The sequence below is a fragment of the Xiphophorus couchianus genome, chromosome 21 (assembly GCF_001444195.1).
Source record: "Xiphophorus couchianus chromosome 21, X_couchianus-1.0, whole genome shotgun sequence".
NCBI classification, from domain to species: Eukaryota; Metazoa; Chordata; class Actinopteri; order Cyprinodontiformes; family Poeciliidae; genus Xiphophorus; species Xiphophorus couchianus.
In genome coordinates, this window is record NC_040248.1 from 22,012,526 (window position 1) to 22,040,244 (window position 27,719).

General features: G+C 39.3%; 1 protein-coding gene across 1 annotated transcript in view; it reads left to right on the top strand.

Annotated features, from left to right (window-relative positions):
• The window catches only part of kcnh2b (potassium voltage-gated channel, subfamily H (eag-related), member 2b), a 197,827-nt gene extending 174,730 nt beyond the window's left edge, over positions 1-23,097 (top strand). Inside the window, exons 8-22 of the mRNA XM_028005324.1 lie at positions 268-371; positions 517-655; positions 4,715-4,869; positions 5,601-5,695; positions 6,479-6,619; positions 8,789-8,988; positions 13,655-13,907; positions 15,252-15,445; positions 15,543-15,645; positions 16,458-16,612; positions 16,700-16,844; positions 16,931-17,120; positions 18,092-18,197; positions 18,303-18,371; positions 19,459-23,097. Of these exons, the coding sequence (XP_027861125.1) occupies positions 268-371; positions 517-655; positions 4,715-4,869; positions 5,601-5,695; positions 6,479-6,619; positions 8,789-8,988; positions 13,655-13,907; positions 15,252-15,445; positions 15,543-15,645; positions 16,458-16,612; positions 16,700-16,844; positions 16,931-17,120; positions 18,092-18,197; positions 18,303-18,371; positions 19,459-19,794 (2,385 nt within the window). The 3' untranslated portion in view covers positions 19,795-23,097. The remainder of the gene's footprint in view (positions 1-267; positions 372-516; positions 656-4,714; positions 4,870-5,600; positions 5,696-6,478; positions 6,620-8,788; positions 8,989-13,654; positions 13,908-15,251; positions 15,446-15,542; positions 15,646-16,457; positions 16,613-16,699; positions 16,845-16,930; positions 17,121-18,091; positions 18,198-18,302; positions 18,372-19,458) is intronic.
• Positions 23,098-27,719: the final 4,622 nt, after the last annotated feature.

Here is a 27,719-nt window from a genome sequence, read left to right on the forward strand (position 1 = left end):
AAACAGCTAAATGCAGAAACTGATCTGTGCTGCTTTTTATCACACACTGACTGTTTCGTCGAAGCTTTGTACCTTTTCCAAGTCTTGGATCGTGCAGAGCGTCCCATTACTGCGCGACTTCTGTGTGCTTGTCGTCATACATATGCAAATTCACCTAAAGCCCTTAATGTGAATCCATCTGAAAGATGCATTCTATTTTTAGTGCTTTAGCTCCTAATTCTCCTCCTCTGTTTCCACATGTTTCCCTCTGTCCCTCTCTCCTCTCAGGAAGAGGTAGCCAAGCAGAACTGCGGTTACTCCTGCTCTCCTCTCAATGTGGTGGACCTCATAGTTGACATCATGTTCATCATTGACATCCTGATCAACTTCAGGTCTGAATCTCTGCTGATGTGATGAATGTTTAACTGGAACCCAGTGTGACTAAAAAATAGAGATTTGTTGTTTTAGAGTTTGTGCCAGGTACGCTAAATATTACTGACACCAACTATTAGGTTTGATCGGCGCTTTTTCTTTTAGGACAACATATGTGAACACTAATGATGAAGTGGTGAGTCACCCGGTCCGTATCGCCGTTCACTACTTCAAAGGCTGGTTCCTCATCGACATGGTTGCTGCTATTCCCTTTGACCTGCTCATCTACCGCAACGGAGAGGAGGTAAACACACATAGGAATTAGAGATGCCGAGTCATGTACACAATGAATCGGAACAATTTTAGGCTCACAGCTGCATGAAACGACAATAAAAGGCACAAGCAGGTTAGCAGTGTCAAGATACGCCACGGGGTTTAGGAAGTTCCGATTTCAAAACCTCACAGTCATGGTATTTCTATGATTTAAACTTCTTTTAATGAGCTGCTGCTGTGCACTGTTGGTCAGCTGGTAAACGAAAGGCTGTTTGGAAACATTTCCAGTTGTGAAAAACCCAGACAGTTATGGAAACTAAAGCCTTGCACACATGTCCTTATAAAATAAATATATACTCCACATTGTTTAAAAACGATATCATACACACAGAGTCGGTTCCAGAAAAGTTTTTATCAACATGAGCATCACAAATCCCCCGAGTTGTTTTAAACATGCCTGACCTAGTGATGTCTCAAATGGAACAATAAAAAACTAAACTAAACATACAATCAACTCAATTTATCAAAACAAAACTGAATCAACTCCACATTTTCTACTTTTCCCTCCTCTTAGGGGGCAGCGTAGCACTAAGCTAAAACCTGTCAACCAATGTCAACCAATCAGATTACTTCAAAACAACAATGACTTCCTGTTAAGAATGAGACATGGTCTGTTTGTGTGCACGGATATAGACGTTGAGCTACATTTAAATAGCACATTATGCTATTAATATATTATGTAGATATAATGCAGACTGTGATGCAGGGGAGCCTAAATCTCTTCAAGCACTAATACATGGTTTTCTCAAATCTCCACTTTGGGCAGAGTTTTCATAAATAATTGTTTTCAGTGACATTAAAGAGAGATTTTGTACAAATGCATAAAAATGTATTTGTTGTCTCAGATATCTGGCTCCATATAGACTAGGCTTAAATATCACTTTGAAAAGACACCTAATCAATATCTAAATGATTTGCTGACATCTAGAATGGCAGAGGTAAAAGTGAAAGTTTTTCAGAAATATTTAAATGTTCATTGGAAGTATAAATGTATACTTGAGCAGAACTCCACTTCAGCATTTGGGAGAGAATAATAAATAATCTCCAGAAGGAAATAGGATTTCCATCATCAGATCAGACATACGGTGTATTCACACCCGACACTTTTGGACTACTTTAAGCAGACAGCTTTAATTTCTTCACATTGGTCCGGACCTTTTGTGCAGGTGTGAATACAGTGAAACAAACTCTGGTATGGACCAAACAATCGGACTTTTTGAGCTGATCTAAAAACAAACTGTGGTGTGAACATGATCCGAGCTAAATGCAGGATATATTTGTCTTTTTGTACTTAACGAGCCACCTTTGCTCGGCACTATGGCCAAAATGAGCCTCGGTGTTGTTAATGCCAGCACTGCAAGTACTGATTGAACTGAAAATGTGCTGGTTCTGTTTTCTGCTTAGCAGTGCTGCTGCCAGCATGCTGTTGGTTGCACGAATAAAAACAAAACAAAGAAAAAAATTATATTCCTAGGTTGGGCCAAACAAACCAACCAGAGTACTTTCCTGATTCATTATTGTAGTTTGCTTCAGCACGGTTACTTCAGGCAGATCCCACAACAATATCAGTCCAACAATAACTGAACAGCAAGTTGTGATTGTTGTTGTTACACGAGTCAACTGCTGAGAAGAGGGTGAGAAGGAACAGAGGAGGGAGACGGGGGCACTCATGTCAGGGAAGGAGAGGCTAAACATCAGTCTGTGGCAGCAGCGGGACCCACTGCATGATTCTCCTAGAAAACTCTGCTGGATATTTATCACAGATCATCTTCGGATGTCGGGTACAGCTGTCACACTCAACGACCACAGATTTTCTCTCAGGGTGAAGGATTTTGGTTAAGATCAGCCGATAATTGCACTGAGTGAACTTCTTCAAATCAGCCTCATCTGCCTTTCACAAGAGCGAGCCGTCTTGTCCTTTTACTATTCCATTTAAATTGCGACTCTGCTAAAACCCACAAACAAACGCACACCGACACACATACACACACAAAATGTAGAGAAAACCGCCACCTGAAGAAGGAGTTATGAAGAGGAGCGCCTGGATTCAGATCTGGACTGTGTTTACTGCAAGAGCAGAATCTGCTTTAATTGAGATGCAACATTTCCTTAAACACACTTGAAGTTTTATTTCAGGTGTGTGTTGATGTTACCAGATTGTTTCTGAATGAGTGTTAACAGAACCAAAGCAAGACTTTGTTTTTATGTGTGCGTGCGGGGGTGTGTGTGTGTGTAATGAAAATGTCCTTTACACTGGTTGAACCTTTTCAGAACTCACCCATTTAAACTGTGTTGTGGTGAAAGTTGTGCATTATTAATTTGGGGCTACTTTAAATGAAAACTGTGGTTCTTACCCAGAGGACATCCATGCCCTCAACTTGCTTTAAAACATCCACCATTACCAAAGCAATAGGCTACAACATGGAGGTCTGAGCTTTTATGTGCACTGTAATATATTTTGCTCCATTTAATATTTCATTTTGTCTCATAGGCTTCATTTTAAAATTCACTGTTAATACAAATAAACATTTGGCACTGAAAATTAAAAAGTTATTTGTGAAAGGTGCTAACCATAAAACACTAACTACACACATTCGTTCAGCTAACGCTGGAGCACTTCGACAACATGCTATAGCTAATACTAACTCGCTAATTTCAACTCTGACTATATCTACCTTTGAAAGGCTACAACCCATGAGCACCAGTTTAATTTTGACAAAATAATTTACTTGTGTTTTTAATAGCTTTAGATGTTGTATTTATGTTTGCATCTTGTTCACTGCTGTCCGTGCTTCAGTTTGTTCCTGTATGTTGTTTGAAATTAAGTTAGTGTTGAAAAAGAGAGACAGAGCATAAATATAAAATACGATGTCAAACAAAACGTTTACAAAACAGCCAAGTAAATGAGCAATTTATAATTTATTTAAGAAATTTAATTTAGGGGAAGCTAAGTGTGATAAATGTTTTCAAAGTTAGCAAAAAGATAAATTAGCTCCACTATTAGCACATTAGCAGATTAGCATAAGTGTTGCCACCACATATCATAATTAATGATATCATAATTAATTAGGAGGCTTACATCTGTAAGCCTGCTCTTACAGATGTCTAATAAATATTTCATACATATGCTATTAATCTCTAAAGACTTTATAAATAATAAATAAGTGTTTATTATTTAATTAATTAAGGGCAAGAAGGAGAAAAAAAAATCTTCTGGTTTCTTGCTAAATAATGAAGCAAGTCTATTCACTTATTTTATTTTATTTAGAGTTGTTAAACATAATTTTAACCAGATAATCTCCTTCTCACTCTTAATTAATACATAATAAACAGTTAAAGATTTATAAAGTGTTTATAAATGAATGAATAACATATCTATAAACTATTTATTAGGGATCTATAAGGGAGGCCTTATTGTAAAGTGATACCAATTAGATACCAATTAGAGAGACAGTAGTTTGTGTTGAGTGGATCTCTGAGCCACCAAAGAGATAAAAAGATCTTTGGGAGACATAAAATATGTGAATTTATTGAATCAGGTGGGAAATGTTACCAATCATGCAGTTCATATTTAAAAGAATCAAAACAATTCAGTTGCACAGAAGTTACATTTGGAAAATGGAAAACATGGTTTCCCCCAGAACACTTAGCTTAACATCCATTTCACTGATGCTATCCTGACCACAAATATCGTATTTACTTTGAAGGCACAGACACACACACTCACACACACAGGGAGAGAGAGACCAGAAGTGGGCACTCTGCCAGCGCAGTAATCAGCTTGTTATTTATCTGTTGTATGGACACCATGAGGGCTTGCTGAGTACAAGCAGAGCGGTGAGGGAGTTGACACCCCACAGTAATGAATGGCAATCAAGATTTAGCACCTCCTCTGCACTGAATCACTGTGGTACAAGGCTGCAGTCACACCGACGCTGTATGTGTGTTAGTGACAGGATGACAGTAGCAGATATATAGTCTCTGTTCTGTTACTTCACTCCTGTGTGATTGTTTTTGTGTCCGACCTCAGACCACCACCCTGATTGGCCTGCTGAAAACCGCTCGTCTCCTGCGATTGGTTCGTGTAGCCAGGAAGTTGGACCGCTACTCAGAGTACGGAGCGGCTGTCCTCTTCCTCCTCATGTGCACCTTCGCCCTCATCGCTCACTGGCTGGCCTGCATCTGGTACGCAGATAGACTTCCTGATAGTGCAGAGAAGAAGCAGGAATAATGTTGGAATACTTTATTTATGTTTGAGTTAAACTTTTAAAAGGGTAGGATTAAGTAAAATCAACTCTTTGTTTAGCTTTACACCAGGTTCTAATGTTATTCCCTCATCTAAAACATACCTGGAGGGTTGTCTTGATTCTTTCATGCATATTTGAGAAATTCTTTAATCTCCATGGCAACCGTTCAACCATGCAAAACATCTGAATGGACGTAGCTCCGCCTTAGAGGACAAAGCTCCTTCTCTGAGCCAAAATATCCAAGCTTCCAAACTCCTGCCTCCCAGAGAAATCCTCCCTGGCGATTTTCCCACTCAGTCCCTTCAGACTAGCCAGCAGCAGTTAGCAAACACCTGGTGGAATATCAATTGAAGTCACTATACAAGCTACTTTTCAGAGCAGGCCCAATTTCAAGATATTAACTTACAAAATCAAATTTCTTTTAAGTCATATTTGACATATGTCGCCTGTTTATAACAACTTAAGTTCACATAGTTACTTGATGGTGCTATGAAATGGCACTATGTGCCTGGAAAATGCATAGTACTGCCCCTTTAATATAGATTTATTTAGTTACAAAATCTTTGTCATACATGACTTTATTTTCTTTTCTTTTTTATGAATTAAATTTCATTAATAAAGTGATCAATGAAAATAGAACATTCATATTGTGTGTGTTTTTTTTCCCAGGTATGCAATTGGTAGTGTGGAGCGGAACGGTTCTATAGGTTGGCTCCACACCCTGGGGGACCAGCTGGGAAAACACTTCAATGAATCCGTCCCAGGTACTAACAGGCACCAGAATAAGATACCTGCCTGGTAGGAACCGGTGTTGTAATAAGTCAGTTATTCTAGAAAACACAGTTTGCCTGAGGCTGAAACGTGGCTTGTTTGGAACCAAATTTCAGACTTTGAAAAATTAACTGTGGTCTAAGATAGAGTTACAGAGTTTTTAATTAAATATTAAAGACAGATATTGATGAAAATAAAGCAGTAAACTTGTTGGTGTTCATTTTGAGGCCAATTTTTGCATCATTCATGCATTGCAGTCTGAGGCCACAAAAAATCATGTTGTGGGCCGGAAATGGCCCCAGGGCCACATTTTGGACACCTCTGTGTTAAGCTTTTCTCAAAAATGTTCATTTCCACAGTTTAATTTGGTCATTTGAAAGAATAGTTAATCTGTTAAATACAAATTCAAATTACCAAAGTTGGGGAATTGATTAACAATGGTTAGTAGCCAATGTTCAACTGGAAAAATAAGTTCACAAATGGTAATTCAATGTTCTGTTACTGGTGATAAAATAAAACATCAAATAAAGCAGTAAAACTTCACAGATTAGTTTTAAATTGAAACATGGAAACTGTACAGCTGCACGAGAGACTGAGCTGATGACCTCAAAGCAACAACAGATCCTTGTCTCTCTCATATCCCGCTTCTAACGCAAATGGAGACAAATAGCTCTTTTCACAGATTTCAGTCTGTTGCATAAAAGAGCATGATATCTTACGTGCAATCTGTTCTTGTTACCCCGTTTCCCCCCATCCCCCCTCCCCTCCTCCATCAGGTTCAGGACCCTCTATCAAAGACAAGTATGTCACAGCTCTTTACTTCACATTCAGCAGTCTGACCAGTGTGGGTTTTGGAAATGTGTCACCCAACACCAACTCTGAGAAGATCTTCTCCATCTGTGTTATGCTCATCGGATGTAAGTATGGATGGATGGATGGATGGATGGATGGATGGATGGATGGATGGATGGAGAACAGCTCATTTAACTGGCATGAAACGTCTTTTCTTACAGAAAGTTTAGACTCATAAAACCAATATTTTTTTACAATGAGGCTCCCCTTATAGATGGCTAATAAATAGCTCACAGATATGTTATCCATTCATCTATAAACACTTAATAAATCATTAATAGCTGCTTATTATTCATCAATAAAGAGTGAGAAGGAGACTGTGCTACAAACAACATTTGCAATTGCTACTTTTTCTTCTAAGGTAGACTGAAATGTTTAATATAACATGATAAAACATACAGGTTGGACTTGGGTCACTATTTGGCAAAAAAAAAAAACACCAGATTTTTTTCCTATTTCTCACCTTTAATTAATGCATAATAAACAGTTATTAATGATTTATATAGTGGTTAGACATGGATTAATGTCATATCTATTAACTGTTTATTAGCCATCTGTAAGGTGAGCCTAATTGCAAAGTAGAAACTTTTATTTTATTCAGATAAAAAATGTCCTTCATCTGATGTAAAATGTTTTGCTATATGACCAAAAAAATGGCTTTGCCACGTATATTTTTGAGCGAGGACTATTTGACCACAACATATTGTAACCAAAGTCCAAATAGAAAAACTGTAACAGTGTTAATGATTGCTTTGTACCAATTTACAGTTAGTATTCATGGCCGAATCATCAGGCTTTGTGTGTGTTCCCTAGAAGAATTAGCTGAACTCATGTTATTTTTAAAAGGCTCCCAACATTTCCAAATCCAGCATGTTCCCTGACAGAAAGAGGTCGAAACCTCAGAGGATAAAACATGCTGCATTTTATAGCTTTCCTGTTATCTGCTGAAAGCCGTTCACTCGTTCTATTTTTGTAATTTTCTCATGAGTATGTTGAATGTAAATAGGAGGTTTGCAACATGGAGGTTTGCAATTATTTTTAAAACGATGTTGAATCTTTAGACATGATAAAAGTTTGTCATTTAAACAGATTATGGAAAAAAATAGTTAACTGTTAGCGTCATTGTTAGCGTGAGCCAGTAGCTGTTAGCATGGTGTGTTCACTGGACAGAAAAGGATCAAATTTTTGACGTCATCGGAGTGAAACTTATGAACACATGAATCAAATAAGTTTCATTCGTGAACATAAATTCTTATTTTGAAAAAAAAAAACAATCACAAATCCATTTACCCCTCATAATGTAATGAATCCATTTAAATAATAACTGACATCAAAGAGTTGCGTATTTCTTGGTACTCTCATGCTGGGTGTTTTGTCATGTTTTAAATTTATGCAGAGGGAAATCTTTTAATTAGTTTGGTCTTTCACCTCATTTATTCATCATTGCAGAATAAATTGATTACCTTTTTCATTTTCTACACTTATCATTCATTAAAGATATTATTAAAATTTGTAAATGAAGTGAAGACACTGTAATATCCTGTCCTGATGCTCTCGCTCCAGCTCTAACAGTGTCATTTCACTGATCATAAAGTGAAGCACCAATAATCAACTTGTTGTTTCACCTGCATTATTACTCCAGTCCTGAACCCTGTTGTCCAGTGGAATAACATTTTGTCCCAAAGAAATAACATGCACACTCTAAAAAAAAAGAAAAAAGTAACTTGTGTAAATTTGAATTATTCTTAATTTTCTTCCATCTTAAACCAAGCTGAAACCATGTTGTGATGATTTGTGTGCAAGTTTGATTTGTGGCTGCCTTCTTTGTTTAGACAACCTGACCGTAAGTAAAAGCCAATCTTTTGCAGCTTTAATACTTGAGTGTAATTTGAATTTGCAGGTAAAACACTTTTCAGACGGAGTGTGTTTTCGGTTCCCCTACCAAACGTGTGTTTAGACTGTTACACGGAGGCTTTGCGGAGTGTTACACAGAGAGTGATGGGAGCTGACAGAGGCTTGGAGGTCAGCAGGATCCAACATGACAGCAAGACACTGAGGTTCATCAAGGAGAACTCAAATAACAGTCTGTCCTCTACAGACAAAGTCTTTCACATCGAACGACTCGATGTTTTTCTCCTGTTCAAGACGGTCCTGACTTTTCTCACGGTCGTTTTCCTTCTTTTAATAACCTACACTACTTTCCTACAGCCTCTGCTCATGTCTGTGTTCTCCAGCCCTGATGTACGCCAGCATCTTTGGGAATGTGTCAGCCATCATCCAGCGGCTCTACTCAGGGACGGCCCGCTACCACACCCAGATGCTGAGAGTCAGGGAGTTCATCCGCTTTCACCAAATCCCCAACCCTCTCCGGCAGAGGCTGGAGGAGTACTTTCAGCACGCCTGGTCCTACACCAACGGCATCGACATGAACGCCGTGAGTTCCCAGGCTCACCGTATCTCTGTCATCAGGGTGTGGCTCACACCATCTTGACTTTTTCCCAATTCAGGGCTTTTCTAGGAATCCACTGATCTGAGATCCACTTGTATGCATGAACGTCATGTTGACTTTCAGTACATTCTCACCATATGTGACGTGTTTATATGTTTTAATGTAAGCTAGCGAAGGTGGGCACACTTTCTGCTAAGGCGCTAATAACAGAGCTAACTTTTGGTTTAGCACTTTCGCTAACTTCAAGCTCTTTCTAATTTTTCATCCTGTGCTTTCACTAACTGAACATTTGCAAATTTATTTTGTTTCGCACTTTTGCCAACTCTGAGCTGTCGCTAATTTTTTGTTTACTGCTTTTGCTAACTTTGAGAGAGTTTAGCGCATTTAGCTTCTGCTAAGTTAATTTTTCTGGATAAATTCTGAAGCGCTAATTGACTTGGCTGTTGTGTGAACTTTCAGTTCCATTGAAGCTTTGGTTATCGACTGTTCAAAATTCTGCAAGTAGACATTTACATCCACGCTATTTTTTTTTTTATTTGGCTGACAACTGTTTACACAGAAGTTCTGTCTCCTCTCCTCACGTTCTTTGTTTTGTTTTTCTCAGTAACTTTATTTCAAGCAAACAAGGACCAGGCAGGAACAAAATTAAACACAAATATCTCTCTGGCTATTTTAAAGCTTGTCAATAATATTGTCAAAATGAAATTGGTGCCTGGGGGTTGTAGTTTTCAAGGACAGCTATGATTTGAACTCAAGTGAGTGCTTTAGCAATAGCTTCCACTAAATACCTTGTTGGTGTAGTTCTTTAGTGTTAGTGGAACTAATGTTTATGATTAGTGCTTTAGGGTTAGCATAACTAGCTTTTTAGTTTGCGGTTCCCATCACTGTACACTGGCTATTTATCTTTACCCCAGATAAAGATATGATGAAAAATGTCTTAAATATCAGATGTTTATCTTCATATTCATCTTTAGCATAATTTCTGATCAATTTTAACAAGAAAATTGTAAATTAAAGAAATGTTTAAAATACAATTGTTATTAAGAAATTGTTAGGCAGTGCCAATAATTCTAATACACAGATTTTATTCAAATCTGTTATCAGTTTATTCACCTTAGGAAATTATTGGTACTTGTATAATATTTCACAGTGAAGTTAAATAGCTATCATAAAAAATATTTTCATTTAAAGAGTGGTCAACAATGCAAGCACAGCAATCAAATGAAAAGAAAATCAGAGTCGTCCAGAATTACTAAATGCATGTAGAACCACTTGTGCTTTGCTAAAGCTGCAACTCAGACACCCACCTGCACAGTGACTCACACCTGTTAATGGACTCAAACACATCATGGAGTGTGTTTACATAAATTTTGTGTGCAGTTGACCTCTTGCTGGATGCCAGGAAGCAGTGTCCTGGATGGTGCAACTCAAACCTGCTCAGGTTTTCAGGCAGAGTGTGGAATATCAGAGTACGGAATGCCGAGGCTTCCTGAATGCATTGTGTAATTTCCTAGCTTTTCACACATATAATCGGACCTTTATCCTGTTCAGTACAGCCAGGAAGGTACATAAGGCCTTCAATGGAAGATCTCGTTTTTTTTCATCACGAGTCACGTGATCAACAACCCGATGTTAATACTGGCAAAATGGATGAAAAAGTCAACAGGAAGTGGTAGTAGGATGATGGTTTGTTTTTGGTTTCACGGCATCACAGCTCATAAAAAGTTTTGTGTCATTTCAACATGTTGAATCCATCGCTCTTCAGTAAAATTACCAACTACAATTTCCCCAAACTGTAGCCGCTCCCAAGTAGGCGGGACTTGTCGCTCCAACTCCTGAATACGATGCCGACTTCTCCTCTGGTAGATAATCAATATCTCATGTAACTGTTTACATCTGTTGCTGCCATGATTTTTAATGACTTTTGACCAGAACATGCTTATTCATGTGTGATTTTAATTTAATTTTTTTATTTAATGGAAACAGCGCAATTTTGAAATTGTGTTTTTTCAACATTAGCAGAAAACAGAGAAAGATTTGGGCACTTTTGTATTGAAAACGCAGTCAGAGACGTGGCTAGGCTTTTGGACAGCATGCTGTTTACGCCTCGTCTCCGTCTCTCCGGCTCTGACCTCTCGCAGTCGTGGAGACGGGAGGGAAAAATAACGCAGCTGTAATGGGGAAGGCAGAGAGGAAGTCTTAAATCTACCTTAAGGGAGCTTGTTAGATTGCACCGGCCCTCTACAGACACAGAGGAAGGATTCTGTTCTTTGTGACCCGCAGTTTGCCTGGAGAAGCGCTGAGGCGACTCATTCAGCCCCTCAGTGGAAGACAATTAGAGAATCATCACATTGTCTTGTTCCTTTGTACACAGCCATGGACCCTCAATAAAGCTCTGCTGCACTCAGAGCTCCATTAGTTTATTTATGACTTCAGCATATTTACTCCGCTGTAACTCAGGATCTTCACTGATGGATGAGCTGCGGATGGGGCCCATGTTTCACCAGGCATTCTGTTATTCCTCTGCTGCGTATTACCCTCACGGTTTTCAATATGGAATTGATTTAATCCCATATGAGCTGGACTTGATATATGAGGTGTGTTGTGTAAGCACTTATTTTTCATTTAGCACTTTTGCTAACTTTGAAAACCTTTAGCACATTTAGCTTATTGGCTAAGCTTACTAGCTTATTTTTTCTGAAAATTCTAAAATGCTAACTTACTTGGCTGTGTTGTAAACTTTCAGTTGAATAAAGTTCATCATTTGCATTGAAGTTTTGGTTACCGACTGTGAAATCCATTGATATTCTTACTCCTACTTAGCAGGTGAAGACTTGTCCTATTTCCTCTCCTTCCAATAAACAAGAGACATACAGGGACAAAATAAAACAAACAGTAGAGAATAAGATATGGACTTAATACAATATCTAAGAGTATTATAGAACATATGAATTGGAATGTCAAAATTAAATTAGTGCTTGTCTTTCAAGGGCAGATCTAATTTGAATTGAAGTTAGCACTTTAACATTAGCTTTTGCTAAATACCGATTTGGTGTAGCTCTGTAACGATAGCAGAGCTATCGTTTAAAATTAAGTCTTTAGGGTTACCGCACCTTTTTAGCTAGTGGTTCCTACCACTGTTCTGTAGAGTCACCAAATAAACCATCTAAAGTCAGATTTTCGAGACGGGTTCTTAACGGTGTTCTCCTGACTCCAGGTTAAAGGAACATCCAGCTGCTGATTTCCAAGGCTGCTCTTATTATTTTATTTCATGCAGATAAACTGATGTGTCCTTTACCGCATCTCTGCTATTAATCAAACCTTCCCGATGTGTAATTAATGAGTACTTACAAATGGACAGCGCTTGGGATATTTATTTTATCAGACACCTTATCAGTATCTCTCAGGTTCCCAGTCTCTATCTGTCTGTAGCAATGTTAGCTCAGGAACTCTGAGCGATGAAGTGGGAGCCAGGAGGAGCTGGAATCAAGAACGTATGTTGAAATGGATAGGAACGAGGAAAATGGAGAGGGAGAGACTCAGAGTGGGAGTTATAGCACCAAAGCTTTTCAGCTCTGTGAAGTCAGTGTGAGAGTCAGAATGGAAGCCCGGCGCCTGCTGCTTTAAAAGCCTGGCAGTGAGCTCATTAAAGTTGCACCAATTCTTTATATTAATCACTCTCCAGGCCCGCTGACTCACCCACTGCAATACCGTTTGACTTCAGTTTGCAACAAAGCTACAAAAATCAGCTCATAGACTGTTTTTTTAAAGTGTATTTTCTGCTTATTTATTAAAATCAGACTTGTATCATTACATCAATCAATGTCATATCCTTCTTTGTCCTAGTTGTGATATTTAGTCTATGTTCACTTTTAATTTTGTTTACTAAATGCCATAAAAATAAGAAATTGTTTTTATTACCTTCTTTTTGCCTTTCAGCCATTTTGGAAAGCTCATATTAATAATGTCATAACTTTCTAAGCTTCAGATTTGATCCACATCGTTGGTTAAATGGAGACTCACCAGTTGATGCATATTTAAGCAGCACCTCAAACACGATACAGCTGCGTTTCCATTTACCACAATGTCAGTACTCAGCTAATGTCGTAAACACACAATTCAACAATTGCAATGTTTTCATTAAATAGGAAACACAATCAAAATCACCTGTGAATAAGTTTGTCCACATAAGTTATTAAAAAACATGTGACGCCGTCATCCTCCTGCCTCTTCCTGTTCTTCTTTGTGGTTTGCGCCAGTGGCAACATCGGGTTGTTGTTGCCAGCAACTCATATGATGAAAAAAAAAAAAAAGAAAAAGGTTAACATTGCAGTTTTGCCAAATAAACCAATTTTGATTTGGCCAAAAAAAAGAAGAAAAAAAATCATCCCAGTGGCAAAGCGTTTCACCGAAAAATGCATTTTTTTGAAATTATCATGTTTCCATTATGAGAATTTATTTATGAAATGTCAAATTGCTCAACTACATGATAACAGAAACATAGCTAGAAAAAAAAGGTTAAATATCTTTTTATTGCCGGTTTATACTTTATATAGAACTAACACCTCAGTCATTACTGTTAGCTTCTGCTACAACTGAGTAAATATTTTCTGTCAGTTCCATCATTAACTCGCCCCGGCCTCCTCCCCAGGTCCTCAAAGGGTTCCCAGAGTGTCTTCAGGCAGACATCTGCCTCCACCTGAACCGAACGCTGCTGCAGAACTGTAAGGCCTTTAAAGGCTCCACTAAGGGCTGCCTCCGGGCGCTGGCCATGAAGTTTAAGACCACCCACGCCCCGCCCGGCGACACGCTGGTCCACGCCGGGGACGTCCTCACTGCCATCTACTTCATATCCAGGGGCTCCATAGAGATACTGAGAGGAGACGTGGTGGTAGCCATCTTGGGTAAGACATTAATTATTTTCTTAATGGTTTTATTCTGTCTTAAGTTACATTTGTACTATGTTGATTTTTTTTTTTTGTTATGTAGGTGGGGTCAGTATTGCATGGTGCTGATAACTTTGAGCAAATAACACAATGGTTTCACATTGTGAATGTTATCAATTTAAAACATTACAGTTAAAAGTGAAAACATACAAATGTATAAATGTAACATTTTATTACTGATTCCATAGAATCACATATTCCTGCAATATAAAATATTACAGTAATGGTATTTTCTTTTGGTCTTTGTTTTGTCATTTTGGTTACATGCACATGTAGATCACCAACATTATTGCAGTTTATTTATGACTATAAACAATAAATGTTACAATGAAAAGCAGAGTCAGATAAAATACGACAGATTCAGCAGACTGTTTTAAAATGCATGGATATTTGCCAGAATATGTACAATACATCTGGAAAGTTTTCACAGCGCCTCCATATTTAGTTTTGTTCCAGCCTTATTCCAAGTTCCATTAAATTAATCTCTTCAAAAACTTCAGGGAGATAGAAAAACTGATTAGGAGTTTTGAGGACTAAGAAAAGAACCAGAGTAACTGTGGTTTTGTTGCTTTGGTGGAGCTTTAGTTAGTTTTATACAATAAAGTTCCAGTTAGTTATAAATTATTAAAAATGTATTGCAGATAACAAAAATGTTTTCTCAATTTAAGTTTTTGTTATTTCGTTAGCTTTAGTTAAGTTCCCTCCATTTCTTTAGTCGAGAACATCAGCTGGTTGACAACAAATTTAAAACATGTAAAAAATAAAAAAAAATACATTTAAGGTTCATTTTTGCAATTCATTCTACAAAGAATTTGAATCCTTGTAAAAGATAACTGAAGAAGAAATCCTCTTTTTACGTAAACTGTGTTGTAAATCTGGGACATAATCAGGTTTTTTTCTGAACTCAAACATATTTATCTCTTTAAAGTCTTCCAGGTGTTTACTCTACACACACACACACACACACACACACACACACACACACACACACACGCCCACGCCCACACATCCTGTAGAATAAACCTTAAGCTGCAGTGCCATCTACTGGCAAACACTTAATTAACCTTCCTAGTCATTTTTTCCCCAAAAGTGAAGATGGAGTAGGAGGGGAGTCACCACCTCTTTCTTTTCACAACATGTTCTAAGCAAACATGGTAGAAAAAAAAAAAACTTAGGATTATTTTAGGAAAGAGATGATGTCTGAATTTATCCTGGGCAGAGATGCAGTAACTCTATTACAATGAACACTTTCTCCATCAAAGAAAGTATTTTTTCAAAAATCATTTTTCTGTCTCTCTGCAGGGAAGAACGACATATTCGGCGAGCCCATCAACCTGTACCCCCGCCCGGGGAAATCCAACGCTGACGTGAGAGCGCTGACGTACTGCGACCTCCATAAGATCCTGAGGGAAGACGTTCTGGAGGTGCTGGACATGTATCCGGAGTTCGCCGAGCATTTCTGGAACAACCTGGAAATCACCTTCAACCTCAGAGACGTGAGTATTGCTGGAGCCTTTGCTAAACATAAGTGCCGCCTGTCTGGATTCTGTGTTGGGCTCAGAGCTGATGTTTGGTGTTTGGCACCGGTTCCAGACCAACATGATCCCCGGCTCTCCCAGCAGCGACGACTCCGCCGGCGGGGGGTTCAACAAACTGCGGAGACGGAAGCTGTCATTTCGAAGACGCACGGAAAAAGGTGCTTTGCTCTCAACGTCCCTGCTTTTCTCTGCTGGTGAACAAACTTCCAAACACAGAAAATCTGAGGCTTTATGTAAACTTTTATTTCTAATTCTCTTTTTGATGTAAAATGTAAAAAAAAAAAAAAAAAAAAGAGCTCAAAACATGCAGCCTAAAGTTCCCTCTGTACTCCTCTCTTTTTTTTAAGGTAACGAGGAAACATGCAGGTTCAAATAAGTCAAAAGCAAATAAAAATGATGAAAATCAGACTCATAACTGACTTTTTTTTTTTTTTAATAAATTTACAACATTCACTTCTGACTCAGTTATTTGCAAAACTACTCGCACTACTTGTTTTTTTCCCCTTGTGAACAGTGATGGATTTTATTGGGATTTCATGTGATGAGTCGCCAAAAGCTCATGAGCTATTATAAAATGTAAAACAAAAATTTTAATATTAAAAAAGATTGAAATCTGAATAGTGTGGCATGCATTTGTACTGATCATTAATAAAACACATTTAAAACATAAATGTAGCCTTAATGAAAAGTTTGTATAATACCTGCTTATAGGTTTTTTTCAAAAGGTTCTTTTAATCTGACAAACGAGACTCATCAAGACACACATTCAAATTTATTGAATATGACTGATTAATATGTAAATAAACAGAAACTCAGCTGTTGTTTGAAGGCCTTTAATGAAGCAAACTGAACAAAAAGCAGCTTGAATGATGGACAACACAAACAGCCCAAATAAAATGAACAACTTAACAGAATGCACGTGGAGAAACGACGTAGGGACTTAAGCGAATGTTGGAACTCCTCTGTGCAGACGATGCCGACGCCGGAGAATATAAAAAATCCCACAAATCGTCACGGCGAAGACAGAGGGATGCGGTCAGCAGCCAGAGGGAGAAGGAGGAGGCAGCCAAGAGGCAGTGGGAGGGGCATCGCAGCTCCGTGTCTTCTCACTCCAGTGGTGACGAGGTATCACTCCACTCTGTGTTTGTGGTGGTTTTGGATAGAGCGTGTGCTATGGGCAGACTGTGAGCTGTTGTGGTTCTGCTCTGAAAGGGGGAGGAGCCTGTTCTGACCGGCCTCGCCCCCCCGCCCGCACTGCTGGAGCCCCCGAAGGCTCAGGCCCCGCCCCGGAGCTTCAGTGAGACCACAGAGCCAGAGGGGGACCCTAAGACTGGAAACACCTGCAACGCCCTTTCAGGTAAACCCCCCTCACACACACACACGCACGCACACACACACCACCTGTTATCCTTCTGACAACGTCCATTAACTCCGTTAAATCAGGTGCTTTCTCAGGCGTGTCCAACATCTTCAGCTTCTGGGGAGAGAGTCGAGGAGGCGGTCAGTACCAGGAGGTGCCCAGCTGCAGTCTGGCCTCCCCCCCGCCTCTCAACACGCCGCTGCACAGCCTGAGCCGCCAGCAGCGCAGCCAGCTGGACGCACGTCTGGACCTGCTGCAGAAACAGCTCAACAGGTCAGTTTGCTTTGGCTTTGTCCAAAAAATCTTTGCAAGACCACAAATAACCAAGTTCATCCTCAAAGGGGCAGTATTGTGTAAAATGGACTATTTTGAGCTTTACATGATGTTATAATGTTATTCCCTCATGAAAAAAAGTATCTGGAGTTGTACCAATTCTTTCATGCATGTTTGAGAAATCCTTTAATGTCCATTAAAGGATTTCTCAAATCCTGCACAGCTCAGCGTTGTGCACACTGAGCTGTGCACACTGAGCTGTGCACAACGCCTGGGTGGACCTAGCTCCACTTTTGAGGACAAAGCAACTTCTCTGATCTGCTGTTTCCAAACTTCCCAGTTTCAGCCTCACAGAGTGTTAGTCGTCCTGCTTCAAGTTGTTATTTCTATTGGATTCCATTTGTGAAGTTACACAGTGAAAAATTACCAGCAATTATTTGGGTTAATTAGTCTTTCATAGAACAAAAAAGAAAACACAAACTAAACTAGTTTGTGTTTTCTTTTTTGTCAGTTTGGAGCTAAACTTTTAGTTTGTAAGCTAAATATTTTACTTAATAAATAATTAGCTTGGAGGTAAGTATTTAGTTACAGGCTAAATATTTAAGTTGCTAACTAAATATGTAACTAGAAGCTATATAATTAACTTGCTAACTAAATATTTAGTTCAGAGTTATATTTATAGCTTGTTGGAGATATCTTTATAGTTTGGAGCTCAATATATAGTTTCAGGCCAAATATTTAGCTTACTAGCTACATATTTTGTTTAAAACTGTGACATTTATAAATGGGTAAATAATCTGATTACAATATGATTGAAAAATAAACCCCAAATATTTGAAGTTCATTTTTGACTTTAAATAAAGACCCCTCACTTTATCACTATATTGTCAGTAATATTTTGTCACCCATGGAAGTCCAGTTATGTTATAGAATTGACAATGTAGTGGAAATGTGTCCCTCTCTGTGGACAGGTTAGAGAGCCGCATGTCAGCAGACATTGGTGTGATCATGCAGCTCCTGCAGAGGCAGATGGCCCTGGTTCCTCCTGCCTACAGTGCTGTTTCATCACCTCCTCAGGTAACCACACTGCCGCCATGTCAACATGTGGCTGGTCCACAAAGGAGTTTCAGTTCTTTCAGTTTCGTAAAGACAGAAATCATACAAGATGTTTGTGCTCCGCAGCCCTCTCCGTACCCCGGTTCTGGACCAGGAGACAGGGCAGCTCCTGATACAATGGCTTCTCTATCACAGGTGAGGCTTTTTTATTATTATTTCTAAAATAATCACAGATTATTGACAATAATGTTTTGATGACTGTCCCAAAAAGTCAGTGAACACGAGTGAAAAGTTTGTTCTCTGAATGACTATTTAAGAACTTTGGTGATCCTCAACAGAGGATCAGGTGATCAAAGGGTTCACCAGCTCTGACCAATACAGTGGTCCTAAACCGTTCACGCACAGGTCTGATTGCAGTGCATTAATGTTGTAGTATGAACAACCACAAAAAGATTCCAGCAAAACAAGAAAAAAAAATCTGAATTGACCTTTTGTGTGAACAGAACCTTAAATCAAGCATCAGGTACAAGTAGAGAGAGCGTCAAATATCGGGTAATCTAAAGTCTGGGCTGAGATGATTTTATGTGAGCTTTTGATTGAAAGGTTAGGGTGGAAGCCCCAGTTCATGTTGGCTAAACTGCTTATCCGACTTCCATCTCGTGTTCTGAAACAAAAAGTCAATTTTAAAGAAAGGTCTAATAAACAAGGAGCCGAGCATTCAAGCAAAGGGTCTACAAGACTGGTTCAGACTTGAACTTAGTTTATTGTCATTGCACAAAGATACAACAGTGAATTTGGCAATAAAATGATGTTGCTTGGCTACTGGAGTACACAGAAAAAATACTGAAAAACCACAGGTGTCACTATAAATACATATAGATATATAAAAATGTTATTGGTGCAAGTTACTGGTCATTGCTTGGCTACTCAAAGACATTTTGTTGCCAAATTCACTGTCGTATCTTTGTTCAATGACAATATAGTAAGTCTAAACCCTTCTGTTAGACCCTTTGCTTTGATGCTGATTTCCTCATTCTTAATACTTGGATTTTTAAGAACGTTTCTGAACTAGAGCTAGGAGTTGGTCAAGGAGCATACTACAGCTGCAAGTCAAAAGTTTATGGTATATAAGACACAATGTCACAAATTAGACCATAGCTACTTCCTGGTGAACTTGAACGACTGTCTTGTTTGACATTGGTGCATGTACGTGTATCCTAATTGATCCCAAAGCCTTACACTTTGCAGTATTGTTATGACATTCAGATTTTTTTCCTTTCAGATCTTGGACTCGCAGAACTTTGAAGACTCCTCTCTGATCCCCGCCAACCAGGATCAGCCTGAATCCTCTGCCCTGGGGAGCCTGGGGCAGCATGTGGAGCTGGCGCTCCAGCTTGATAGCGGGGCTGGAGCCATGGCTGCAGGGACTGCTGCAGATGCGGAGACAAGTATAGCAGGAGGATTGAATTTTGCATCAGTGGAACCGAAGCCGGCTGCAGGGACGGAGGCGTTGCCTATGGACGCTGAGACCCAAAGAAGGCTTTCACTTCAAGAACCACAGACACCTCTGGATTCACAGATACCACAAAGACATGGCTCTGACCCAGGGGGAAGCTAAGAGAATGGGGAGGAAAAGGGAAGAAGAGAAGTATCCATTGTTCCATACGGAGACACCAGCTGGATCTACGACCTAAACCCTTTCAGGCGCTCACTACTCACCTTTTCGGACAGAGTAAAGCCATGATAGGGGCCAAGGGAAGTATTGAACCTTTCCCTCTGCCACAGTCTTTGTCTTTGAGTCTCTTCTCAAGAAACATCCTGAGCTTTCTGAGCTTCAAAGCGGTACAACCTTTAACCAAAACCACAAGCCGAAGAGAGGGAACCTCCGTCTCTAACCCAATCAGTCCGGTCTGGAAACCCTCAGTCAGTCGCTAAGGATAACGTTTCTTCTCAGTCATTCTGAAAAGACAACTAAGTTATAGAAGAATCCCTTTACAGCTGTTTCCAGTGTTGGATGACTGAAGAGAACAAGACAACATCGGACAAAATAATGACAAACAAAAAAGTAGCCATTTCTTGCACTGAAAACCTTGATACGATGATTATTCTTTCTATATATGTCCAAGGCGCTTCCGATAAACTCACTGACTGGTTGTTGAATTGTAGTGTTAGCTGGCCTAACAGGAATCCTGCTGTCCCATTCTGTCATTGGTTCCGTCCCCTTGATGTCCCGCCCTCTGCCCCCCAAGAGGTGGAGCTAATGTTCTAATTTATACTCTGATCGAGAGCACACTGGATTGGCTGGTCCACACCTCAGGGGGTGGGAACTGGAGGGTTACAAGCCATGAATTCTCTTGAAGAACATATCAGCTGCCCTATCGTAAACATTGTACCCATTTGCTAGAGAGCTGAACACGCGTGGCATGCTTGGGTTGTGTCAGCAACAGGTAAACTGGCAAACTTACGCGGTTTCCATAAGAGCGGTATACCAAAACAGCTCCCTAAAGACTTCATCAAGCAACTCCATGAACTTCAGTATGAGCTGTGGCCTTAACAAGGTCACCTGATCATCATCGTACGAGAAGTGACAAAGTCAGCAGCGATTTCTGATGCCCGGTTAAAAGCTCATGCATAGAGGAATTCTAGTTTATCATTGTTGAATTTGCTACCTCAGATTTTATTGCTCTTTACTTTTTTGTTTTCACCTCAAGCACGCAAACCCTGAATATTTCTACCTTGTACATAAGTAAGTATACGAGTTTGCCAGTTTACAACGACCAGCCGAATGCGCCATTATTCAATGTACAGTACAATATGCAAACACTGGCTAGAAGAAGACGATTGCGTGTGCGGTACTGCTGTGTGTGGGCTCGGGTCCGGTCGCAGGCTTTCGGTGTGCGTTTGTTTTCGTCTCATGCAGAGTTTGCTGTGTTTGCTTCAACACATGGTAGAGGCTCACTGGATTCTCTTGTTGGTTATTTATTCCCCCCAGACAAAGGCAGATGAATGATGCCTTGTTGAAAAAGACAAATGAAAGGTTTGGTATGTGAAATACAAACCCCTTCAATGTTGCTTTGCAGAACACACATCTCGGTTACGGTGGTCTGCCTGCTTTGGCACCATTTTACATGGTGGGTTGAGAGGTGTGGTCAACATCTGTATGCTGCTTTTTTCCTCATTTTGCATCTCTAGATACCACTTACTTTATTTTGGAGCCTAATGTTCTTGAGCATACACCCTATTTTTACATACAAAGTGAAAGTTTTCACAAATCACAAGTATGCTTTAAAGAATCTGTAATTTGTGTAGAATATTCCATTCCCTGCTTATGGGGAACTGGTTGTAAAGGTAACACAGTCAAAAATGAACAGCAGTAACTTTGGTTATTTAGCCTATTATAAGATAAACTTTTAAACTAAATATCTAGTTAGCAAGCTAAATGCATACAAGCAAAAATCTTTAGCTCAAAGCCAAATATTCAGCTTAAAACTAAATATTTAGCTCCAAACTATTTAATTTCAAGCTAGCAAGCTAAATATTCAGCTACAAACTAAATTCTTTGTTAGTGAGCAAAATATTTAATTTGTAGCTAAATACATAGCTTAGAGCTAATATACAAATTCACTTGCCGATTTGCTAATTAAATACTTAGGTTGAAATGGTGATATTTTTAAATGAACAAATAACATGGTGAAAATATGACTTAAAAAATATGAAACCCCCATTTTTTGCCTCTCATGACAAGCTAAATAACCAAAATAATTGCTGTTCATTTTTGACTGTGTACCTCTACAGATTCTACCTTTTGGCTGCTTGCTAAGTCCATACACTGCAGTTTCAGGTTTTCTCTTCAAATTAATTAAAAACTGGGCAGTTCAGCACCATTAGCCATCCCGGAAGTTGATACTAGACTTAGCACATGCTAATGGCCAATGTTTAACCAGTTATTTTCTCATAGTTCTAAGAAATCACTTGTATGTGGTCTGTCACTTTTTCGCCATTTCTTTTCTTGACTTTGTATCCAGAACGTTCTAACATAAACTCTAAATGTGGAGGGAATTGCTCTGTTTAATGAAGCAAGTGTTGTCAGCTAGCCTGACAAGAAATCTGTGTTGAAACAGTAGAGCAACATGAGGACTACTTCCTTTTTGTTCAAAATAAGTCTCAGCAACTATTGACCTTTTGCAACTTCGTCAACGTATCACATTGAGGAGAATGAAGAAAAGCAGAAGTGAGGATGGGAGTATTGAACTGATTGTTTTCTCTTAAGTTAATTTGTCTGTAGAAGTATCACACCTAGTTGGGCCTCATAGAGTGTTATTTACAAAAGTTGAATATCTGGCTTAGAAACCGACTCATATTTTCTCCCTCCTGACGTGTTTATTGATTTGATAAAAACGCAGACTTTGCCTGAATTCACGCCCCATACCACTATGTCATAAACTGCATTTCCCAGATTGTACAAAAAGTCTAGATGCTAGCAAGGTTTTTTGGACATGGTAGGCTACCTGATGGTGAGGCATTCTCTTCACGCTTACTAATGGTTAGACACATACCTTCTTCAAAATGCAATATTAGATAACATCTTACTAATATTACCTCATCTTTATTAAGTGTATAAACGTTAATCTTCTTACCTCATAAAAAGTGTTCACTACAAATCCACAGATAAAACAAGGACTGCCAGTCCTTATGATTGATGGTTGCTATCTATTACTAGTCTATATTATCAGGCTACCAACTGTCTGTTTTTGACAATCTTTACAGGAATTAACAAGCTCATTGGTTGTTTGACGTCCGTCATGGTGGAGCGGGTCGCTTTCTGAACAGGGTGACGTCACGTGCAAAGGGTCAATAACACTAACCTTCATACCTGGGTGCCAAAAGAAGCCACCCGAGGCCAGTACCTGTATACACAAACTTTAATATTGTGAGATGTTGCTTCAGGGCTGCACAGTGGCGCAGTTGGTAGCACTGTTGCCTTGCAGCAAGAAGGTCCTGGGTTCGATTCCCGGCCAGGGTCTTTCTGCATGGAGTTTGCATGTTCTCCCTGTGCATGCGTGGGTTCTCTCCGGGTACTCCGGCTTCCTCCCATAGTCCAAAAACATGACTGTCAGGTCAATTGGTTTCTCTAAATTCTCCCTAGGTGTGAGTGTGTGTGTGCATGGTTGTTTGTCCTGTGTGTCTCTGTGTTGCCCTGCGACAGACTGGCGACCTGTCCAGGGTGTACCCCGCCTCTCGCCCGGAACGTAGCTGGAGATGGGCACCAGCAACCCTCCCGACCCCATTAGGGACAAGGGTGACCAGAAAATGGATGGATGGATGGATGAGATGTTGCTTCACCTCTAAGAACCCCATCTTGATAACCTTTCAAATCTTAAACCATTTTACAGGTTTAGAAAACATAAATATAAGTTGCATGACGTGTTCTGGCATTTTGATACTAGGTGTTTAGGATGGTCCAGTTTAGCTAATGCTAAATCCATTGGCATTAGCTTGTGGAATAAGCTATTTTCTACTTTCTACATTTCTGCTGCAGGTATAACCACTCAACAGAACCCTACAAAACTGTATTGTCCCTTTAAAACATTCTTTTAAGTCCGTCTTGACCCCCTTTTTGAGTTCGAGACAAAAGGTCTAGATGCTAACAAGGTTTTTTGTACATGGTAGGCTACCTGAGACAGGGCATTTACTCCCTGTCTTTAACGGTATCTCATCTATCCAATGTGGTCAACACAACAAAGCAGTAAGTATGATGAAGATGACGTGTAGAAAATATTTAAATGTTAGCAGCATCAGGCATATCATTATGACCCTTAGCTGGTTTAGTAAAAATGAAAAACTATCACCGGAGCATCAGACGTTGATCATGACGTATTTTGGGTGAAGTCTAGGCGTTTATCCAGACACCTCAACCTTGTGTTGGGGATCACGTGAAATATTTCAAATAAAATGCTAACTTTTGAGTTCTTAGGATGAAGGAAAATAAACACCTATCTCATCACCGAATTGTCTTCCCTGATCTAAAATCCCACAGATTAAGCTTCTGTTGCTGTAATATGCTGAAGAGTGAAGGAAAAGTGTTGGCGAAGTGCAATAGTATTTTAAACAGTCCTGACCTGTAGCACCTTGAGTACGTCTGGAAGAGGAAAAAGAAGAAAAAAAGTTCTGCACTTTATGTTCTTGTGCACGGCGCACATGTTTTAATGAAGACTCAGGAATGTGTCAGTCATGTCATGGGTGCCTGTTTTCCTTTGTCCAACAACTCAAAATCAACCAAACAAGACACTTTAACAGAACTCATCGTTGGCAGAATTCCCCTTTAACGAAGTATTGAGAAGTTGTTACTCTGCTGTTTGTCTAAGTTATTTAATTTATTTGTTGTGGTAGATATATTTGGTTTGCATGTGAATCAGGACTGAAATCATTTTGTCTCGGCTATATGAAGAGCTGGAGGACCTGAATGTTCTTCGTGGAACCCGTTAGGCGCTCTACGTTCTCGTTACTCTATTCATGTTGCTGAAATGTATACATACGCATCATATTTCTCTATATATAATCAATACTGATGAACAGAGGTGATTGATGTGCGTATTATTTAACGTTAATATTACTGAATCACTTTATGAACACCTGTAAGAGCCATTTCCCTAAAGGTCGTCGTCCATGTCCACTTGTGCGCAGCTCGTGTTATGCTTTGTAACAGTGCACTTTAGTATTGAACCAAAGCAAGGGAATGCTGTAACCAACCATCACTGCTGACATTTTAAACCCACACGTGACTCAGCTGAAGGAGTAAACAAAAAGGAATGGGACAATTTGAATGCAGAGGTCGCAATAACTAGACAAGACGTGACGAGGAAGACGTGTGAGAATCTGAAGGCTCCAGTGTGGAAACTGACTCCAGGTTCTAGTATGTAAATCTGAATGAACACATCATGGAAGCCCAAAGCTGTCCAAATCTGACTTGTTCTAACTACTGAAGCTAGCTGCTTGATGTTAACTGGTTTACTTTGCTAACACACTCCTCACCACCACCTCATGTACGTTAGTGCTTGCTGTGTTTATTATTTCAATGCCGTCATGGTAAATAAAAACCATGCATTGTTATGCTCAAAAGGTTTTTGATGCATCAGGACAAAATAAAAATCATCTGGATTTTTATCACATTCTAAAATTATTTAAATCTAACTTTAGATGTAATTCTACACTGGTATAAAAAAGAAAATTAGTTGTAAAAAAAAAAAAAAAATCCACCGTAGATTTAACATCTTGTAGTGGAGTTTATGGTTCTTGTGTTGTTTACTGTCATCTGCCCAAAGAATTAAGTTTTTTTTCAAAAGATTTGTAGTTTATTCAGTTTATCTTTGCAAACCAACATTTTCCTTCTCTGTTGAGCTGCTTTCTGCTGACAGGTTCTCTGATTCAGTCAAACATGTTCAGTCATTAGCGTGCTGTGGTGGAGTAGCGGTTAGCGCGACCCATATTTGGAGGCCTTCAGTCCTCGTCGTGGGTTCGACTCCCGGACCTGACGATATTTGCTGCATGTCTTCCCTCCTCTCCTCCCCCATTTCCTGTCAGCCTACTGTCATATAAGGGACACTAGAGCCCACAAACGACCCCCTGGAGGGGTACAACAACAAAAAACTTGTTCAGTTGTTTTTTGTTTTGCTTTGAAGTTCAACCAGCAGGGGGCACACTTCAGCTAATCTGCTAATACAAGAGCTAATTTTTTCATTTAGCAGGGGTCTCAAACTCCAGTCCTCGAGGGCCACAGTCCTGCAACTTTTAGATGTGCCTCTGCTGCACCACACCTGAACAGAATAATTAGGTCATTAGCAAGGCTAGGAGAACTGATCTACACAAGGAGGAGGTAATTAAGCCATTTCATTCCAGTGTTTTGTACCTGTGACACATCTAAAAACTGCAGGACAGCGGCCCTCCAGGACTGGAATTTGAGACCCATGATTTAGAGCTTTTGCTAACTTTCAAAACATTAGCCTCGGCTTACTTAGTAAATATTGAACCGTTCAGTATTTATTAAATAAGCCAATGCCTGTGGAGTCTGAGCTAAAGCTCTGGGATGGTTTTTTTTGTAGATTCATAAAAAAAAATTGCACAGTCTGACTTTGAGCTGAATCTTTGCCCATTGTTGGCCTGTCAGTGTCTTAAATCTTTTGTCCACTTAGGAACAATAATAGTAAAACGTAATAGCAACTAATGCTTTCAAAGAACACTTTTAATCAAAGTGCTACACAGGCAGGAAATGGAAAACCTATCAACATGACGAGAACACAATAAAATCAATAAAGCAGATTATTTAAATAAAAAAACTATTACTATGACTAGAATAATTACAATAAAAACATTGAGTCAGAATTTAAAATCTGAATCTTCCTTACTACACAGTGGTGAGAAGATCATCTTTCCCCCGTTGGACAGATACAGGTGCTTTTCTAAGGTCATTGCTGATACCTTTCTGACTTGGCGTTGTGGTCAGAACAGAAAAACTGCTAAAACTCCTGCTTTTCCAGATGACATCACTGTCTGATGATCAATTAAACAAGGGCTTTGAACAACAGGACTTTTTTTAAACTGTCGCTTAGTTTTTCATTTTTTAATAGTTTATTTAAACAATGCAGATACTTTATTATGTCCTGATACAAAAAAAACCCTTTTACTCTAAATAGTATACTTTTCCCCACGACGGCACCATTATTCTGCCATGACATGGAGTTCAGTACATATGATTAAGTGTATGGAAATATTTTTAAACAGTACACAGATGCTCCCCCGTAACTGTAGCTTTCACTTTGTTTAATATTCAATAAGTCACCTAGTGGCCTGAAATATGTATATTCTCTCTGACCTCCAAACTAGAATGTGGTTGTTTTCCTTTCATGAGGCCTAGAACATGCATGTTTGGAATGCATATTGCCACAATGGAATACAATATAAGTAATAATAGATGCTGATCATTCAGCCCACAGAACACTTCTTACACCCTTCTTACCCTCTTGGCTCTTCCGTCCCGGTGAGCTTTAATTTTCAGCTCTGTTTGACTTTTTATGAGTTCCAACAGGTTCAGGTCCTGTTTTTGTACATATTTTGAGGGCTGGGAGGTTATGGGGTGGGGAGTACACAGCACTGGATCTGCTTTGTCTGTTTTTGCCTGTACATACCAATTTCTATTGTAAAAGATTCAGCGGCGCTCATATAGCCGGCACTATGCAGAAACTATAAAGAAGAAGAAAAAAAAAATCCTTTGGCATGCTCTGAAATGCAGAATCTATTAGGAGAAAACGTAGTAAAGAAATCTTTGCTCTAATTTCTTATCATAAAGAATTACCTGAATTAAAACAAAACAAAACAAAACAAAAAAAACCAAAGGGCGTCTGTGGTGGATGTTGATGATGAGGGTCAGAGCGATGAAGCTGAAGACTTTTCTTATTGTGCACCTTTTTGATTGCATGCTGCACTGAGAATCATCCGGCGATGTGAAGGGTTGACGCGCAAAGCGGCTAGTTCTTGCTGTATGCTTGC